The sequence below is a fragment of the Saccopteryx leptura genome, chromosome 7 (genome assembly GCF_036850995.1).
Source record: "Saccopteryx leptura isolate mSacLep1 chromosome 7, mSacLep1_pri_phased_curated, whole genome shotgun sequence".
NCBI lineage: Eukaryota > Metazoa > Chordata > Mammalia > Chiroptera > Emballonuridae > Saccopteryx > Saccopteryx leptura.
Window position 1 is genome coordinate 8,857,684 of NC_089509.1, and position 19,766 is coordinate 8,877,449.

At 46.1% G+C, this 19,766-nt stretch overlaps 2 protein-coding genes across 7 annotated transcripts in view; one reads left to right on the forward strand and one right to left on the reverse strand.

Moving 5' to 3' along the window:
- Nucleotides 1-5,670: 5,670 nt before the first annotated feature.
- DBI (diazepam binding inhibitor, acyl-CoA binding protein) lies at nt 5,671-10,823 on the reverse strand. 2 transcript variants are annotated; one of them, XM_066345672.1, is made up of 4 exons: nt 10,678-10,823; nt 9,536-9,653; nt 7,379-7,441; nt 5,671-5,956 (listed from the first exon to the last, which is right to left on the reverse strand). In XM_066345672.1, exons 1-4 carry the CDS (start codon nt 10,684-10,686, stop codon nt 5,883-5,885), a joined length of 264 nt encoding a protein of 87 aa, XP_066201769.1. In that variant the 5' UTR covers nt 10,687-10,823; the 3' UTR covers nt 5,671-5,882. The 2 variants fall into 2 exon arrangements, with proteins under 2 accessions (XP_066201769.1, XP_066201767.1); XM_066345670.1 differs by lacking the exon at nt 10,678-10,823 and adding an exon at nt 10,541-10,672.
- Nucleotides 10,824-10,887: 64 nt separating this feature from the next.
- The window catches only part of C7H2orf76 (chromosome 7 C2orf76 homolog), an 80,970-nt gene continuing 72,091 nt past the window's right edge, over nt 10,888-19,766 (forward strand). For 3 of the 5 annotated variants that reach the window (XM_066345664.1, XM_066345666.1, XM_066345667.1), the window contains exon 1: nt 10,888-10,941. The gene's annotated coding sequence lies outside the window, so the exon portion shown is untranslated. The remainder of the gene's footprint in view (nt 10,942-19,766) is intronic. The other 2 variants (XM_066345668.1, XM_066345665.1) reach the window with 2 other exon arrangements.

Genomic DNA, 19,766 nt, shown 5'->3' on the forward strand with positions numbered 1-19,766 from the left:
CTTTTGCTCAAACCAGATGAGCCCGCACTCAAGCTGGCAACCTTGGGGTCTCGAACCTGGGTCTTCCGCATCCCAGTCTGATGCTCTATCCACTGTGCCACTGCCCGGTCAGGCCAAACCCCCTTTCTTTTAACCACACATACTCAGTCCTTCTAAAACTTACACAAACAAGTTCCTTGTCTCTAAAAATCTCCACATGTCCTCCCATTCAAGAGGAACCAGACCAGCACGTCTCATGAGGCTCATCCAGGAGACCATGTATCACCATGTCACCCTGTTCAAACAGCACTTGCAGCAAGCAACTAACAATTATTAATTACCTCACAATTTTTTTTTTTACTTCTTCACTCAGGTTTTCGGAGACATCGCCTGGTTCAGACCTTACAGCATGAAAATTGACAACCTCCTTAACTGGATGAGGGACTTGGCTTGGCAAGGTTCCCTTCTTGAGTTCTCTCCAGAAGAAGCAATAATTTTCCAATTTTTTCTCCTTTCTCCTCATCACCCCTCACCATATATTATAAAATTAATAACTGCCTCTCTTTTATATGTAACCACAGAGTTGAGAAATGATAGATATGTGTATTCTAAACTGCCTTCTTGATGTTCCACTTATCTGTCAGACCTCACCCTTACTGGACTATCGCCCCTGAGACAGAGGAATTCCAAAAAGCTGACAAGCCACCCCAAGGAGGGGCTCCGGACATACCAGGACTTTTGATTCAACACCCACATGCTCGAAGCCCCCCAAGGAGGAGCATTCCGGACATACCAGGACTTTTGCCTTAGTATCCCCTCAGGCTCTCCCAAACACTGTATAACTCGCCCCTAGTCTGTAACCGGCGCTCTTCTCCCCAGGAGAAGTGCCCGGCAGGGTTCCTTTCTTCCTTTCAATAAAGCCTGTTACTCTGGTCTTTTGGACTCCCATGGATTCCAACATATGCTACTTGAGATGACCTCCTCCCCTCTTCCAAGTGTACAGTCCTGTGCTGTTTGTTATCTCACCAATTTCCCTGGAAAGACTTTATGAGGTTATCTTTACAGCAACAGAAGAAGGAAAATATTTGCAGGGGAGACTCATATCCATTCATTATTTAGCAAAGGTACTTATCAAAAATCATAAAATACAAGTAAAAGCCATAGGTCTACCGGTTTCTGGTTTTACAGGGATTGAGTTATGAGCAAGGCAGGGGTGCCGTAGCAAAGCCGACGGCAGTGCAGAGGCGCTCAGCACGTCAGCTGCTTGTTACAGCTCTTTCAGGGCAAGGATGGTGCCTGAGTTATCTATCCTGAAGTGGCTTTGCTTATTTTGGTCTGTTCTTAGTTACCCCAAGTCCTTTCAAAAGAGAGGTCATGGCCTGACCTGTGGTGGCGCAGTGGATAAAGCGTCGACCTGGCAATGCTGAGGTCTCCGGTTCGAAACCCTGGGCTTGCCTGGTCAAGGCACATATGGGAGTTGATGCTTCCAGCTCCTCCCCCTTTCTCTCTCTCTGTCTCTCTCTCCTCTCTCTCCCTCTCTGTCTCTCTCTCCTCTCTAAAAATGAATAAATAAATAAAAAAAAAAATTAAAAAAAAAAAAACCTAATGATTTATGCTTCTCATCTCTCTCCATTCCTGTCCCTATCTGTCCCTCTCTCTACTCTCTCTCTCTGTCTCTGTAAAAACAAACAAACAAAAAAAAAAAAGAGAGGTCATGTGCAACCACACAAATAAAGGGAAGAAAGTTCTGAGCTCTCTTCCCTGGAAGCTGCCGAGGGCAGAGATGTCCTCTTGCTCTGACCCAGGTCCAGAGGCACAGCTTCCCTGCAGCCTGCCTCCACTGAGTATTTCCCTTGACTCATCCTAACTCCAAACACCTGTAATTTAATTTTAACTATCTGTAGTCATTTGGTTGCTTAAACCACCGCTGCACAACTTCCCAGCCAGACTTCTGTCAAGCCAACCACCCTCGGGACCTTCTCCACACCCCTGTGGCTTTCCTATCTACACTAGACACATGACTTTCTGACAGCTGCATTTTATTGATGAAGAAACGAAGACTTAAGTCTGACCAATGGTGGTGCAGTGGATAGAGCATCAACCTGGGATGCTGAGGTTTGAAACCCCAAGGTTGCCAGCTTGAACACAGGCTCATCCAGTTTGAGTGTAGGCTAACCAGCTTGAGCGTGGGACCATCAACATGATCCCATGCTCACTGGCTTGAGACCAAAGGTCACTTGCATGAACCCCAAGGTTGCTGGCTTGAGCAAGGGGTCCCTGGCTCCACTTGAGCCCTGCAACCCCATCAAGGCATGTATGAGAAGCAATCAATGAACAACTAAAGTGATGCAACTATGAGTTGATGCTTCTCATCTCTCTTCTTCTGTCTCTCTCTCTCACTTAAAAAAAAAAAAAAGGAAAGGAATGAAAGTTTACAGAGCTGACATAGTTTGCACCATGTCTCTGTAACGGGCAGTGGCCACGGCCTCTGACTTGCAGTCTGGTCTTTCCGTGTCCTACAAGCACTCCAGTCCCTGATCTATGGCACTGGGTCCCAGGCTTTGGGACCTGGGGACTACTTTGTCGTAGAGAGAACATCCTAGAAAAGCCCACACATACTTGCGTGGCTGACCCCTAAATTGTTGGAGCACGAGGTAGGGAGCAGCACTTTGTGGCCCCAGGGTGGGACCTGTACAGCCGGTGGGAGGGGAGAACTGAGGGTGAGGATGCACGCTGGGAGACTTCCAGGCTGCTAGCCAGTGGCTGTGTGCTCGGTACTGTGCTCGGCATTTACCCATTGTCCCAGCCCATTCTCCACGTGCAGTGTGGCTCTAAGAAGCCATGTGATTTAGCACCTGAGAAGCTGAATTAGGATTCACGGGTAAGTCTGTCACCAAAGCCAGGTTGGCGGTGACAAGTACTACATTTGTAGGTGTCTCATGAAGCAGAGGGTAAAAACTGTGCCCTACCCTGCTCTCCCTGGCCTCATTTGTTCCCAAATAACACCCTGTGAAGCACACCTGGGCTGCACATGACATCTGCAGAAGCCCTGGGAGCAGGCCCAGCCCCTGAAGCTGCTGGGGGTGTATCCTCAGGACACGGCACCAGCATGACTGAGAAACTGGTAACACTGCTTTACAGGGAGAGTGTGCGCGCGCGCGCGCGTGTGTGTGTGTGTGTGTGTGTGTGTGTGTGGCGGGTGCCTCCCAAACCTGGCAGAGCCTCAGAATGGCCTCAGGTACTTACAAAAGCACACATTGCCTGGGCCCCACTCTCACCTTGGAGATGTGACCTGCTTTTCCAAGCTACTTTTCAGGAAGCAATTGCAAGTAGGCAAGGGATTTTATAGCACTGGACACTAGTCCAGTGAGATGGGGGTCACCCTCATCATCTGAATGACCGTGGGGGCACACAGCGGAGTAGCAGCCAGAGGTCCTTGGAGGGAACCTGATGGAGGGAGACAAGCAGGGCTGTTCTGACCACAGCCCTGAGTTTGCATCTACATACATTGCCAGAAACTTAATTTCCTTATTTGAATAATGAGCACAGTAATCCCCTTCATACAGCAATGAGAGACAGTATCACCCCAAGGCACTGCAGGATTAAATACACAGAACCAAAGCAAAGAGCCTGAGTGGGAGCTGGCCCTTCAGGTTCTCAGCAAATGACGCTGTTAATTAGAGGCCACACCAGAGGTGGGCAGAGGGGCCTTGGATCTACGCCTCACTCCCACAGTGGTTCTCTCCCATAAGCATCGAGAAGAGAACTGTTGAGTCGCCATAATACAGTCTCAGCATAGTGTCGCTGCAGAGCAGGGGTCACTTCTTTGTCAGGGTTCCTTAGGCAGAGACCTATTCTCCTCTGATTCTGTCCTGCAGTGAGGCAGTGAGCCTGGGCACATGTCTGCCAGGCCCTGGCTGCCTTTCCCTAGCCAGAAACAGGGCAGAGTGCTGGACAGGAGCTCGTCTTATCCACATCTTTGCGGTTACCGCATGAGTGATCACTTGCTCCAGGACTTGGTCCTTACTCCGATAGATATTGCAAAGGGATGCTGTCAGGGGCACTAGCCAGTTTGCAAGCTGGGGGAAGAAAAATTCCTGACACAGTGCCACACACAGGGCACCTACTCTATGCCAGGAGCTCCTCACGTAACCTCACTGGATGCTCACCTCTACCCTGGGCAGTGCGCCAGGCACCTGCAGCCAGGTCTGTTTGGACAAGAACCATGCCTTGGACTATTTGAAGGTTGTTCTCCCTTTGGATCGCTCCTGAAACAGCCACTGAGCAGAGATGATCCAGGTATGGGTCCAGGTGAGTAGTGGTGGCTCCCTCTGCCTCCCCTGGTGCTCACAGATGCCTGGAGTGGGAGGGGAGGACTGTGGGCTCCCTGCCACATAAGCCCTCAGTCACACCAGAGTCCAGGGAAGACTAACTCCCACATAAATGACACTGCTACTCAGGGAGTTACCTCACTTGGGCCACATGTTGGGGTTTTGGACCTTGGCCCCTTGTTTTGTTGCAGCAACCTTCGCATCTACACTGGGCTGCTGGGTCCAGTTTCCCATGGGCAGGTAGGGCTGGCCCAAAAGAATCACTGGTCTCAGCGGCTGTTGACCATGTACTCCCCAGTGGCTCCACCACCTCTGGCCAAATTCTGTACTTTACAGCTTTGTTACCAAGGCTTTCCACTACAGACGCCCATTTTATGTGGCAAGTATGCTACACTTCAGCCTGACCAGTTGCCATCCTTGCCATCCATTTCTGCCACTTTTGCCAGCACAGAGCTGGTCATGCCTGAGAGACCAGCTTGGGGGATACAGGGTTCTGAAGCAGGGAGAGCCACACTTGAATGCTGGTTCTTATTCACCAGTTGATCTTGGGCAAGTCACTCTCTCAGAACTCACTGCTCTTCTGGAGCAAGGCTGAACTGATCTGAGGCAGGACAGATTCTGGCAAGAACCGAGAGCAGCCGGGCCTCAGAGAGCTTCTCTTTAATTCCTTTCAACCTCACCATCCTTACCTAAAAAAGGGGAAAACTATTATCTTCCTTGCAGGATTGTGGAAGTGACTGAAGGGGAACATCTGACAAGCAGGGTCTGACAGCTGCCTTTTTCCTCTTTACTTTTCAACAACCTCCATCCTCCAGGGTCAAGCTCCAGTCTTTCTTCTCCACAGCCTAACCCCTTGCCCTCCCTGGGTCCTGATCTCCCTTCCCCTGCTCATTGTTGCCTGCCTGTGACCACACTTCCACTGGTGAGTGCCCCAAGGCAGATGTACATTTTATTCCTTACCCATCTGCTCTGGGCTGCGGACTAGCTGAAACTGAGATAACCTCAAACACTGCCAGCCTGCCCCCCAAGCAGGGTAGCGCTGTTCCCCACAGAGGGCTTCAGGACCTGAAGACCAGGACGGAGGGCCGGCTCCCTCTGCCTGCCCAGGGGAAGGGGGGGGTTGCAACCAGCAGAACTGGGAGGGAGAAGGAAGTGGGGACGGCCACTCCTTCAACTCCTTCCCTTCCCCCTGGAGGTGAGTGCACTCCAGGCCTGGGCCAGGGGGAACCACCTGCCTCACACCCCGCAGAGGGCAGCGGACAGAGCTCAGACACTTCTAGATGAAATCTTTAGAAAAAGGACACAAGAAAGTGAGATTGGCACAGAGTAAATTATTTCAAGAAGCCAGATTACCAAAGACTTAAAGTAACAAATGCGGTTTTAATTGATCGGTAGATAAAAACTACTCGGCAAGGTCAGTAACCATTTCAGCTCCTTAATCTGTTAGAGTTGCATCCTGGCCAGTGTCCAGGAAGAAGGTTAATTTCATTACTTCACTTCATTCATGGCATTAGAAAAACAAGGCATGATTATCAGTGTAGATGAGAATTGTGGCTGAGCCAAACACAGTCCCTATATTCCGTATTTTTTCTTTAGTTCTTCTACTTTGTCAATATAAGCTTTCATGGCAGCTTCCTTGGAAGTCCCTGCAAGGAATCAAGAGGACAGTCCATCAGAGAGGCAAATTGTAGAAAATCAGGCCCCAGTCAGTGCTGGTTTAACGTACAGAGGCTCAATTTCTCTCTTGTGAGGTAGGGGTCCTGCTACCTACACCTCAGAAATCTGGCCAGGGTTCAAAGAGAGGTACTAGAGAAGCCTGGCCTCCATAAACCTCTGAACCAATGTGTGTGTGGCTGTCCTGAGGCCTGCCGATGGCCTCTGGGCCACGTGAATCCCCCACAGTTGCTGACTGAGAGGTTAGCCTGAACCTTGGGAGAAAGGTTGGGCCCTCCAGATAGGCAGGGAAGTCTACTGTGGGGAGCCATGGTGGCTTTATTGGTCCTGCTAATTCACATGGTTGGCTCTGGCCTATCAAGTGTTTCTCTGTTGGGCTCTTATCTCCCAGGGCTTTTAAGCTGGGCAGTGACACATCAAAGCCAAGCACCCTCTTTTCCTCAGAGAGAAGCCATGAGAAAAGTTTGCAGAACTTCAAGCAAAAGCAGCTGGCTCTTGCAGGGGAATGAGGCAAATTCTTGCCTTCTTGCTGCTGCTGTACAAGGGACACTGACTATATATCCCTCAGATAGTAACACCTAGTTTCCTGGATTCCCAGTGAAGGAGAGGGATCTACTGGAAATTGGAGCACATCTGAAGGATAAGAAAGAGGATGGCATGGAAATGCCCAATGAACATGGACAGTCAGACAGGCATTCCTGTTCTAGTTACTTGCAAATCCTAGGAGTGTTAGCCATTTTGAATTCAAGGTTTCTCATTTGTAGGAAGACAGAGGGCTTATTCAGAAACTAGCTAGCAAGAACACAAAAGCTGGCAGGCATCTCACTGCCAACTTTTAGGTCTTGCTGCTGCAGGTGGCACATGATTAAGTTGGAGCTGGGACACTTCTTGGCTGCTGCTGCTTAGCATATAATAGCTCCATTCATCGAGTCTATGAGTGCCAGAAGCTTGCCAGGCATTAGCTCATTCCTTTCTTTTTTGTGCCTTTCTGGCTGGAAGGGAACTGGGCCGGGCTGCTTGCGCTATGGACCACTGCCTGGCCTTGTGAGGGAGAGGAAGGTGTGGGCAGGAAGCCGTCCCTTATTCTGAGTATGTAGAAAGCCGTCACTAACAATATCACTTTCCTGTCTGTTTCTCAGTGGCTTGGTCCCCGTTCCTCCTCTCCAGATGATACCACTGGTTGGAGATGGTGCTTTCAGAAAAGGCATTAATGATATTAGGAGAAAAAGTAGGTGGCCCAGTTTCTTTCCATTCTGACACTGGGCATCTGGGCATGCTGGTTTCCAGCATGAGCCTCATCCACGTTGGTTTCTCTCTTCACCCCTTGCACTCCATGATCAAGAATGTGCCATTACTGGGCTTCACAAAGGAGGAAAACTGATTCGAACAATTACCTTTCAGCTCATTCCAGGCATCCCACTTGGCCTTGCCTTTGAGGTCCAACATACCAGGACGTTCTTCAACAAGAAAAGAAAAGACATTAGATTTCCTTTAAGTTCTAATGGAAAACTTGATCAACTTTGCTGCCATGAAAGCCATCGTGTATTATACCTATCCCTTCCACACTCTGTTATGAAGTTAAATGGGCCTAGGACAGTGTATAGAAATCCAAACTTAAAATCAAGAGACAATAAAAGAAAAATGGTTCTCATTACTATAGAGTCCTTGTCTTTCAAGTTGAATAACTCTTAAAATGTCTCCTTTTAAAAACTGTACTTTAATTTATGAAACAAACAATATATATATATATATATAAAATGAAACAACAACAACAAAATAAAAACAAGTACTACATCCATACACACAGCTTAAAATCCAAATGCTACAAATGGGAATACTATAAAGTTTCCTTCCCACCCCATTTCTCTGTCTCATGCATTATTATTTTCAGTTTTCTAAGTGTCCTTTTCTGTGAACTTGAGATTCATATCCTTGCCCCATTTTTCTACCAAATTGTTAGTCTACTTCTTGTTGATTTGTGGGAGTTTTTTCCTGAGGGCAGTGTTTCTTCAAGTTATACCATGATTTTATGTTTACGGGTTTGTTATCAGTTACACTTGGGAAACATACCCACTACTTCCCTGCTGACCTACTTCCCTGCCACGCTGAGAACAGAGCCAAGGGGAGCAATCACAGTGCCCACAGCCTGGACCACTGTGTCATGGGAACATCACGATTTCCTAAGTGCTTTCAGGAAGCTTTCCCAGGGAGACCTAGGAGAAATTGCAACTGCAAATATCAATCCAATCCTAGAGCAGCACACTCCACCAGCCCTTCTGTGATGGTGGCTGCATATCTGCACTGTCTAACTCAGGGGCCTCTTATTACTTGTGGCTGAGCTCCTGGAATTGGAGCTTGTGCAAGTGAAGACTGAATTTTTTATTTTATTTAATTTGAACTATTTTGGTTTTAATTCAGATAACCACATGTGGCTAAAGGCTCCTATATTGGACTGTGAAGCCCTACAGTGTGCTGATACTTCCCTGGTCAGGAAGTGATGGATTCCCAAGCCAGTCTACCTATCCTCATGTGAAAGCAGGGCAGGGTCAGTCTCTACGAAACTAGTGCTTAGCAGAAGAGTTTCTCAGACCCTCCAGCCGCCCTACTTCATTTCTCCTTCCTCTTCCCAGGAGAATACAGAGTTCATAAACCCAGCGTAAATCTCACCTTCACCATAGGACCTTCCTTAACTCAGCTTTCCCTGTGACTCCAAGTTTGAGAGTGCCCCAGATCCTTACCTCTGGGCATCTTCTGTTTTTGGCTGGCTGGCAGCTAGCCCACATTCTCCACCCTCCACTCCAACTGCAGTGGAAATGGGGGCTACACTTAACCTCCTAAACAGGGAGGCACGGGAGTGACCTTCTTTTGTGGTGTTATAGCTACCACCTCTGAGTCTTTGCATAAACTGAATTGTGCTGTTGCTTCAGTATATAACTGAATTTCAGGGATTTGGGGGGCAGAATGAAAACTGGCCAAGGCAGTATTATAGAATTTGGTAGTTCAACTCTAACTCCAAAATCTGTACCAAGATTTTTCGACCAAGAGTGGTCATCAGGAACTGTTTCAGCGAAAATGCTGACCTGACCCAGAAAGCCAGCTGCTTCTCTGCTCCTGAGTCAGGCTTGGCTCCACTGCCAAGTGCTCTGGGACTTTGATCTTGCCCATCTAGATTGGGAAAAGTATGTCTCAACAAAACTGCTACTAAGCTGAGAGTTTGGAGCAAGTCTCTTCCAAGTTGGGGGCCATGGCTTCCTCCCAAGTAGATGGGCAAATGTTCTTCATAATCAGTCAAGTCCTCCCAAAACTAGGGTTTGAATTCTATTACCTGAGCTACCAGAACCAAGAGCAGTACAGGGTCTGCAAACTCCATCCGGGAACAAGATCTCTGGGGAGCCTCTCCCAGGTTCAACTCCAGCAACATCATGAAATATGAGTATGCCCACCCAGAGAGTAGGACCGCGGGTGGTTGTGAGTGAGGTTCCCACAGATTAAAGAGTTCCAGCAGGAATCAAGTCTGCTGAGTCTGCCCTCCCAACCCAGTCCCAGCATACCTGTATTTATGTCACCCACAGTTGCTTGTTTGTAGCGGCTGTAGATGAACAGCATCTCATCGTCTGCTGGCTTGGTCTTGAGGTGCTTAACATCCTCAGCAGCTTTGTCAAACTCAGCCTGAATGCAAGGGACAGGTTAGGCCTGAATAGAGCTCAGTAAGGGGGATGTAGGGTTGCAAAGGCAGCACTCCTATAAAACAGGTGAGGAAAAAAAGCAGTGCTCCCTCAAGCCCCTCACCCCCTCAACAGGGCAGATAGAAAGATTCAGCAAAACAAAGAGAGGAAGCATATAGGGTCACTTATTTGATCAACAACTATGGAAAGGGAGCCCTCATTACACCGGGTGATAGGTGCTAGAAATACAGTGGTGAACGAGAGAGGCTAAGACTGCCTACAGTAGGAGTGTACTCGGCAGGAAAAGCAATGTGGCCAATTCCTGGTCACTACCGGGTCACACTGGGGAATGGCAAGTGTCCCAGTGAAGCCTTGGCCTGGTGATAGGGGACAGGATATGAGTACAGCAGGGTCAGAAGCCTGAGTCGGTTGGCTCTCTTCCCCTGGGGTCGGGGCGTCCATCGCCAACCTCTGTCCCAGTGCTGGACTGGAGAGAGGGGAGGAGCCAAAGGTGGCTCCACACAGCGAAGTCTCAGAAAAGCGTGTACATTCAAGAGAGGGCAAGGCCTCGGGGTCACCTCTCCTCTGGCGCACCCTCCCGTTCCCGACGCCCGACACTCCCCTTCTTCTCCTGACCTCCAAGCTCTCTATCGCTTCCTTTCTTCCCCACTCTGCATGGCGCCCTGACTCCGACATTGTCCTTCTGGATGGGGGGCTCGGTCCCCTGCTTCTTCAATCCGTGCAACCCTCTACCATTCGTCTTGCTACCTTGGGCCCTCGCCTCCGACCCCTAACCCTGCTTCACCACCAAGTCCACTCGATGGGCAACTTCCCCGCAGTTGCAGGGTGGAGAGCGACGCTGGGAGCCCCAAACCGGAAAGTTTCGCTCACAAGGCTCCGTCCAGAGCCAGGACTGGGCATGGGTCCAGTAGAGCGGAGCCGGGCAGAGGAGATCCGGCTGGGATGGTCCTGCCTGCCGGCTTCCCGTCCCGCCGCACTTTCGCAGTCGGGCTGGCCTTGCGTTATACCTGAGACATGCCTGCGGTGTAGGCTGCAAGGATTCCAGCGAGCTCGCGGAGGCGGTGGAGCAGGAACTAGCAGCAGAGAAACAGACTGGCAGTGCCTTTACAAGCGCCCTCTCCCAACTTGGCTCGGCCAGCGACAGGCAGCCAATCAGAAGCCAGGTCTACTCTGGGGCGTGGCCACTTTTGTAGCGCCGCCAGCCTCGCCGAAACCCACGTGGGTCTGCTCGCGCACGCGCAAACGGGAGCCGAAGGAACCTCCGGAAGCAGGTGGGGACCGCGGAAGTAGGGCGCACAGAGTGGAGAGGGCACTTAGGGACGAAAGGGGTCCTGTCCCAGTCTGCTGTGGGGAGTAGCCCAAGGGCAAAACAGAGGAGGGTAGAGGCTGAGGACCAGAGACCTTGATATTTGCTTCATGATATCCAGAGCCCAGCGGGCGCTAAGAGGCCGGAAGTTGCCCCCTCTGAATGAGGAACCTCTCCGGCTTCGGGAGGGCAGGTGGGTCCCCGCTCATCAGGAATCTAGAGGAGGTGCCTGGAGACTTGCGCAATGGTGGGAAGCTCAGCTGGGTTCCAGAAAGGCGAAGCCGTCCTCAGCGTTTGGGCAGTAGCCTCAGTTTGCAGCACGTGTTGCACATTCTTGTTTGTGGTGCAGTTCTCCACCTGGTGCATTAAAAGCAGGGACAGGTTATCTTAAATTTAACAAACTCCTCCCGGGCCTGGTGCCCAGCAAACATTTCCTTAAGTGAGTGACACTTTCGTTATGCACAAATACTCAACTCTTGTCAGGTAGTTCCCACCATTCTCTTCTAGGAGATACAACAGTGATCAAAGCAGATAAATTCTTGCATTCCTAGAACTCATATTGGGAAAATAGTTTAAAATAAGTTAAGTAGAAAGTTTGTTAGGAGGTAGGGAGTTGGAAGTTTACAGCTTTACACTGGAGGGGTGGGTGGGGAGTGAAGGGAGGCTAACATTTGAGAGACCCTCAAGGAGAAGAGGGAGAATTCCAGGCACAAAATTAGTGTAAAGGTGTGAGCAGGGAGTAAGGGAAGGAGGTGGTAGGTTGGTTAGACGATGATGCAGAGGTTGACCTTTATAGGGACTTCAACTTTTATTCTCAGTGAGAGGGGACTTCAGAGGCTTTTGGGCAGAGGATGATGAGACAGGGAGTGTGGGCAGGTCTTTACAAGGTTGTTGCAGAGGCTGAAGTTCTCCAAGGGAACAGAACATAGCAGCACAGGTTGATGTAGAGTTTGAGGGTGATGCTTAAGAGAGTAAAGGAAAGATTTCCTGGCAGTTATAAAGGAGAGGGTGAAGGGAGAGAATTGATAGAAAATTCTCTGGAGACCATTAAAAAGAGGGATCATTCCTATCCAATTCCTGATTGGTGACAAGAGGACTGGACTATAAATCTTCCCCCATTTACAACTGTTGGTGTTTGGAAAGAAAGGCCACTTGGAAGCTTTCAGAAGTAACTTACTAACTTAATGTAGATATAGAATGGGAAGAAGTGGAGGTACAATAGCAAGGGACAAATCTAGAATCTTAAGTATATGAATAATTTTGTTTGAAAAAGCAAGTCTTGGAGTTAAATTTGGGGAAATTACATTTGAATTGTAAGACATATAGGTTTCTTCCAAAATGACAATTCAGAACTGTTTTGTTTTTTTCCCCTCTCTGAGGCACAGATAAAGCCTAGATTCAGTTTTGTGCCATCATTTGGTTCTTATAGCTTCTTTGCTGGAAATTCAGATTATTGCTTGTGTGGGTCAGATTTGTAGTCAACTCTATCTGCTGGTCATTAGGTTTTTTTTTGTTGTTGTTGTTTTTTCCAGAGAGAGACAGAAACAGGAAAGGAGAGAGATGAGAAGCATCAATCATCAGTTTTTCGTTGCGAGACCTTAGTTGTTCATTGATTGCTTTCTCATATGTGCCTTGACCACGGGCCTTCAGCAAACCGAGTAACCCCTTACTCAAGCCAGCGACCTTGGGTCCAAGCTGGTGAGCTTTTGCTCAAACCAGATGAGCCTGCACTCAAGCTGGCAACCTCAGGGTCTCGAACCTGGGTCCTCCGCATCCCAGTCCAACGCTCTATCCACTGCACCACCGCCTGGTCAAGCTGATCAGTAGGTTTTAACCTTAAGTTATTGTGTTTGGGATATTTGAAAAGATTAGGTACCTATAATAATGTAATTTTTAAAATGTTCCTCAAAGACTGGTTGATGTGAATGAGTTTTGAATAGAGTTAAACATTATAGAAATCAAGATTAGTGTTTTATCATGGCAGTGTCCAATTTAAGTGGGGTTGATTTATTGGTTGCTTATTTGGAATCTACTTCACTTTCCTAAAAAAAGACCCAGTTTCCACAAGGTGGTTTTGTGCCCAGGTTCATCTATAAAAGTTGCTTAAAGCAACTGAAGTATGGAACTCATAAGGATTGTGGATCCCAGGGAGCAGGGTGCTAAGTGATCTTGACAAGGAGTGTCTTTCCTTATTATGGGGCCCACACTAAGCCAGCTTTTTACCTGGTTTTATTTTTTATTGATTTTTAGAGAGAAGGAAAGAGAAAGAAAGAAACACATCGATATGTTGTTCCACTTATTTATATATTTGTTGGTTGATTCTTGTGTGTGCTCTGACCGAGGATCAAATCCACAACCTGGTATATATGGATGGTGCTGTAGTCTAACCAGCTGAGCTACTGGGCCAGGACTTAGGCCAAGTTTTGAAATACCTATAGGCATGCTCTTGGTCTGCTTCCTGCTTCCTTCCCTTTTTGGTGACTCATTTTTGGTAATCTCCACCTATTGAAATGCTGTCTTAAGTCCTCCACTTACCCTTACTCTAGGGATTTAGAATGGCATTTGTCTTTTAACCTAGAGATAGTAACAAACCAGCATCAGATTTAATTTTTAAAAACAAATTTTAAAGTATACTGGGGCCAATAAGTTATATGTATTTTTAATCCTGTATTTCAACAGTATTGGGAAGGAAATTGCTCTTCATATACAGGGAAAGTGCTAAGTTCCTTAGCTCTGTTTATAGCCTTACTAGCATCTGTCACACTTTGTAATTATTTTATTTACAATTATTTTTATTTTAATTTATTCTTCTCTCTGAGGCCCCTCTACATAAGCCAGGGAGGATAGGGATCACTATTTATTGGTCAAACCTATCTCCAAATGCCTGACACTTTAGGCACTCAACTAACTCTTTGAGTAGTACGAACATTCCTGTACGTCCTCGTGCCTCCTGACCATCCAGAGTATGATCGTAATAAAAATTTCTATTTTTAAAAATGTGTAAGGCAACATTTAAAAAAGGCAACTGTATGTTCTTTTTGTTTCCATAAATTGGTTACCAAACAAACATGATTTTACGTTAATAAAACTGTAACTGGAAATAATTTCATTTTTCATAAAAAAACCTCACTCCCGGGGGTCAGTGAGCATGAAAAAAACTCACTACTCAAAGGGCTAACGGTAATTGAACTAACAGTGCTTTCTCTCTCTCTCTCTTTTTTTCCTTCTTTTTCCAAGTGAGAGGAGGGGAGATAGAAAGACTCCCACATACACCTTGGCAACCCCTGTCTGGGGCCAAGGCTCTGCCCATCTGGGACCATGCTCACAACCAAGCTATTTTTAGTGCCTGAGGCAGAGGCTTCACAGAGCCATCCTCAGTACCAGGGGCTGATGTGCTTGAACCAGTTGAGCTATGGCAGTGGGAGTGGAAGAGAGAGAGAGGGAGAGAGAGGGAGAGAGAGAAGGGGGAGGGGTAGAGAAGCAGATAGTTACTTCTCCTGTGTGCCCTGACCGGGAATTGAACCTGGGCCATCCACACGCTGCTGGGTTGATGCTCTACCACTGACCAAACCAGCCAGGGCAATTGTGCTTTTCTATCAATGAAATGTATTCTTTTTTTTTTATTCAGGGACAGAGAGAGGGATAGATAGGGACAAGACCGCAGAGCAGAGAGATGAGAAGCATCAATCATCAGTTTTTCGTTGCAACACCTTAGTTGTTCACTGATTGCTACTCATATGTGCCTTGACCATGGGCCTTCAGCAGACCGAGTAACCACTTGCTTGAGCAGCGACCTTTGGTCCAAGCTGATGAGCTTTTTGCTCAAGCCAGATGAGCCCGCGCTCAAGCTGGCGACCTCGGGGTCTCGAACCCAGGTCCTCCGCATCCCAGTCCGATGCTCTATCTACTGCACCACCACCTGGTCAGGCGAAATGTATTCTTTTTGATTGGCCATGAACTTGGAAACCAACAACGTTTTTTAGAACTGAATGTGAAACTGTGGGCTAGAGCAGTGTTTTTCTTCTTTCTGTTTTTAAAGATTTTATTTATTGATTCTAGAGAGATTTTTAGAGAAAGAAGCAAGAGAGAAAGTGGAGGAGGATCCACTCGTCACTACAGGTCAGGCTAAAGCGGGCTTTTTCAACTGCCAGTCTGCTAACAGGTCTGCCAGAAATTTTATGCTGGTTTGCGAAAGCGTTAACCACCTTGATGAAGATTATATGAAGATTATAGACCCAGTGATCTTCTTCACCCAGTTTGCTGTGCTCAGGGTGATTTCTGCCTTAGTGGTCTCCAAAATAATTTACAGGTCCTCAAGTGTAAAGAAATTGAAAACTATTGGCCTAGGGTAAAGTAGATGAACTGGTGCCAAGGAGAACCATGTAATCTCTCTGTGGCGATTTCCTGGGCTTGGAAACAGAACACCTGGAATGTTAAGGGAAGATGAGGAACCTGATGAACCCATCAGCCTAACCCACTCCTCCCAATTAGTAGAGAAAGGCTGTTATGACAGCTTTCCCTCACATTCTTAGGATACAAGTTTTGACTACTAGGAGGCTTCACTTGCTGGGTCTAAGTGTAAAGTCAGTCAGACAAGATACATTAACACTAGTGAAAGCAGCTCTTGCCCAGTTTAATATTAGCTTCTTTTTATTAATGGAACCTCTGGTTTCTGAAAGTAATCTGTCTTTAAAAAATGGACTACAGTTACAGCAAAGTTTTACTAGAAGGCAAGGGTTAGAATATTAACAAGTGATGAATTCTATTCATTTGGTATTTATTTTCCAGTTTCTTGGGCTGTGACTTCCGAGGTAGGGGGCCAGGAAAGCTGGAAGGGGGCTGGTGTGTTTTAAAGGGAGAGAGGTCTTGGGAAATGCTCTGGGACAGGAGTGGGGAGAGGTGGGCAGCGTTGGAGGCTCCTGTTTTGTGAAAGCTAAGGGAGGTAAGCACTGAGAGGATGGGGTAGGAATGCAGCACAACTTTTCTCTCCTTCCCTCTCCCTTTTTTCTTTCTTTTCTTCTCTCTCCATCTCTCTCTCTCTCTCTCTTTTTTAAATCTTATTTTTATTAATTTTAATGCAGTGACATTGATAAATCAGGGTACATATGTTCCGAGAAAACATCTCCAGATTATTTTGACCTTTGACTATGCTGCATACCCCTCACTCAAAGTCAAATCGTCCTCCGTCACCTTCTATCTGGTTTTCTTTGTGCCCCTACCCTCCCCCCACTCCCTCCCTCTCCTTCCTCGCCCCTACCCCACTCCTCCCTCCCACGCCCTGTTACCATCACATTCTTGTCCATGTCTCTGAGTCTCATTTTTATGTCCCATCTATGCATTGGTTCATATAGTTCTTAGTTTTTTTCTAATTTATTTATTTCACTCCGTATAATGTTATCAAGGTCCATCCATGTTATTGTAAATGATCCAATGTCATCATTTCTTATGGCTGAGTAGTATTCCATAGTATATATGTACCAAAGCTTTTTAATCCACTCGTCCTCTGATGGACACTTGGGCTGTTTCCAGATCTTCGCTATTGTGAACAATGCTGCTATAAACATGGGGGTGCATTTCTCCTTCTGGAACCCTTCTATGGTGTCCTTGGGGTTTATTCCTAAAAGTGGGATGGCTGGGTCAAAAGGCAGTTCGATTTTCAATTTTTTGAGGAATCTCCATACTGTTTTCCACAGTGGCTGCCCCAGTCTGCATTCCCACCAGCAGTGTAGGAGGGTTCCCTTTTCTCCATATCCTCGCCAGCACTTATTCTGTGTTGTTTTATTGATGAGCGCCATTCTAACCGGTGTGAGGTGATATCTCATTCTGGTTTTAATTTGCATTTCTCTAATGATTAATGATGTTGAGCATTTTTTCATATGCCTATTGGCCATCTGTATATCCTCTTTGGAGAAGTGTCTATTCATTTCTTTTGCCCACTTTTTGATTGGATTGTTTGTCTTTCTGGTGTTGAGATTTACAAGTTCTTTATAAATTTTGGTTTTTAACCCCTTATCAGACATACTGTCAAATATGTTCTCCCATTGTGTAGTTTGTCTTTTTATTCTGTTCTTATTGTCTTTGGCCGTGCAAAAGCTTTTTAATTTGATATAGTCCCATTTGTTTATCCTGTCTTTTATTTCACTTGCCCGTGGAGATAAATCAGCAAATATATCGCTGCGAGAGATGTCAGAGAGCTTACTGCCTATGTTTTCTTCTAAGATGCTTATGGTTTCATGCCTTACATTTAAGTGTTTTATCCATTTTGAGTTTATTTTTGTGAATGGTGTAAGTTGGTGGTCTAGTTTCATTTTTTTGCAGGTTGTTTTCCAATTTTCCCAACACCATTTGTTGAAGAGGCTGTCTTTACTCCATTGTATTTCCTTACCTCCTTTGTCAAATATCAGCTGTCCGTAGAGCTGTGGGTTTATTTCTGGGTTCTCTGTTCTGTTCCATTGATCTATGTGCCTGTTCTTATGCCAGTACCAGGCTGTTTTGAGTACAATGGCCTTGTAGTATAGCTTGATATCAGGAAGTGTGATACCTCCCCCTTTATTCTTCTTTTCTAAGATTGCTGAGGCTATTCGTGTTCTCTTTTGGTTCCATATAAATTTTTGGAATATGTGATCTATATCTTTAAAGTATGTCACTGGTATTTTAATTGGTATTGCATTGAATTTATAAATTACTTTGGGTAATATAGACATTTTAATGATGTTTATTCTTCCTAACCATGAGCATGGTATATGCTTCCACTTGTTTGTATCTTCCTTGATTTCTTTTATCAGTGTTTTATAATTTTCCGAGTGCAAGTCTTTAGTCTCCTTGGTTAAATGTACTCCTAGGTACTTTATTTTTTTGGTTGCAATAGTGAAGGGGATTGTTTCCTTAATTTCTCTTTCTGATTGTTCATTGTTGGTGTATAAAAATGCCTCTGATTTCTGAGTATTAATTTTATATCCTGCCACCTTGCTGAATTCATTTATCAGGTCCAGTAGTTTTTTGACTGAGACTTTAGGATTTTCTATATACAATGTCATATCATCTGCAAATAATGATAGCTTTACTTCTTCTTTTCCAACTTGAATGCCTTGTATTTCTTCTTCTTGTCTGATTGCTGTGGTTAGGACTTCCAGGACTATGTTGAATAAGAGTGGTGAAAGGGGGCACCCCTGCCTTGTTCCTGATCTTAAGGGGATTGCTTTTAATTTTTGCCCATTGAGTATGATGTTGGCTGTGGGTTTCTCATAGATGGCTTTTTTTTATTTTTTAATTTTATTTATTTATTTACAGGGACAGAGAGAGAGTCAGAGAGAGGGACAGATAGGGATAGACAGACAAGAACAGAGAGAGATGAGAAGCATCAATCATCAGTTTTTTGTTGCGACACCTTACTTGTTCATTGATTGCTTTCTCATATGTGCCTTGACCGTGAGCCTTCAGCAGACTGAGGAACCCCTTGCTGGAGCCAGCGACCTTGGGTCCAAGCTGGTGAGCTTTGCTTAAACCAGATGAGCCTACGCTCAAGCTGGTGACCTCGGGGTCTCGAACCTGGGTCCTTCCGCATCCCAGTCTGACGCTCTATCCACTGCGCCACCGCCTGGTCAGGCTCTCATAGATGGCTTTTTATCATGTTGTCTCTCTCTCTCTTTTTGTCTTTCCTTTTCTGGTAGCATAACTGTAGAGAGAGGAGGCCTGGCAGCTGGAGGTCTTACCTAGTCCTTTATCTTCGCCGTTTTCCTCTTTGGGTGTACATAGAAGAATTGCAGCAGGTTGGTGTGAGAGAACAGTGAGTGTGTGTGTTACACTCATGTGTATAATCTCCATTCCCCTCTGCTGTTTCCACCTAGACAGCATGGTGGGGTAGTCGTGTGGGCTGAGGTGAGACGTGGAGTCCTGGGCTCGGGAGCAGGGGGTTCTGTTGGGGAAGAGGTTTACACTGGCTGGGAGAAAGGAAGAGAAGACGTTCATTAGACTTACTTAAACACAAGTTGGTCATCCATTGGTCAGGTGCTGCCTGTTTTCTGTTTAGAAATACTTATGATTATAGGCAGGAATAATGAAGCCCCTATGATACCTTGAGTCCCATGCTGCAGTTCTTGTTCAACTTCATCAGAAAGGATAAAGTCTCTTCTGAATCTGTATTGTCTTCTTTGCCTGTTTCCTTAGCTCATGGTTACACATGACAAACACTTGGTAAATGCTTTGGAATCAGGTTGTTACAAGTGAATTTTCTAGTGCCTGTCAACAAGAAAATTAGTAATATTAAAATTGGATGACAAATGCTTTGGCTGATAATTCCCATGGAGACAAATGACATTAAAAAAACAACTTTGTTTTTATCATGAAACAATGCCATAAAAAAAGCCCTTAATTTTTATTTTGAGATAATTGTAGATTTACGTGCAGTTGTAAAATAACAAGAGATCCCTGTATCCTCACCCATTTTCTCCCAATGGTGACATCTTGCAAACTAGAATACATGCCACCGTCAGAACGTTGACATTGGTATATGTAAGATCCAGAACGTTTACATCACCCAGGATCCCTCATATTACCCTCTGATTACCACAGCCACTTCCCTCCTGCCTTTACCCCCTTCTTAGCTCTTGGCAACAGGGAATTTGTTCTCTATTTCTGTCATTTTCTCATTTCAAGAATGTTATCTGAATGGAATCATGCTATTTGTAGTCTTTGGTGTTGACTTTTCACTCTATAATTCTCTGGTAATCTGTCCAGGTGGTTATGTGTACCAATAGCTTTGTTCCTTTCTACTGCTGAGCAGTAAGTATT

Coding starts and splice junctions, on each gene's coding strand:
- DBI (XM_066345670.1), bottom strand. CDS start 10,570: ATGCCCAGTCCTGGCTCTGGACGGAGCCTT. Junction 7,442..9,535: donor TGTGGGTGACATAAATACAG/GTATGCTGGGAC, acceptor TTCTTGTTGAAG/AACGTCCTGGTATGTTGGAC. Junction 5,957..7,378: donor TGCCTGGAATGAGCTGAAAG/GTAATTGTTCGA, acceptor GATTCCTTGCAG/GGACTTCCAAGGAAGCTGCC.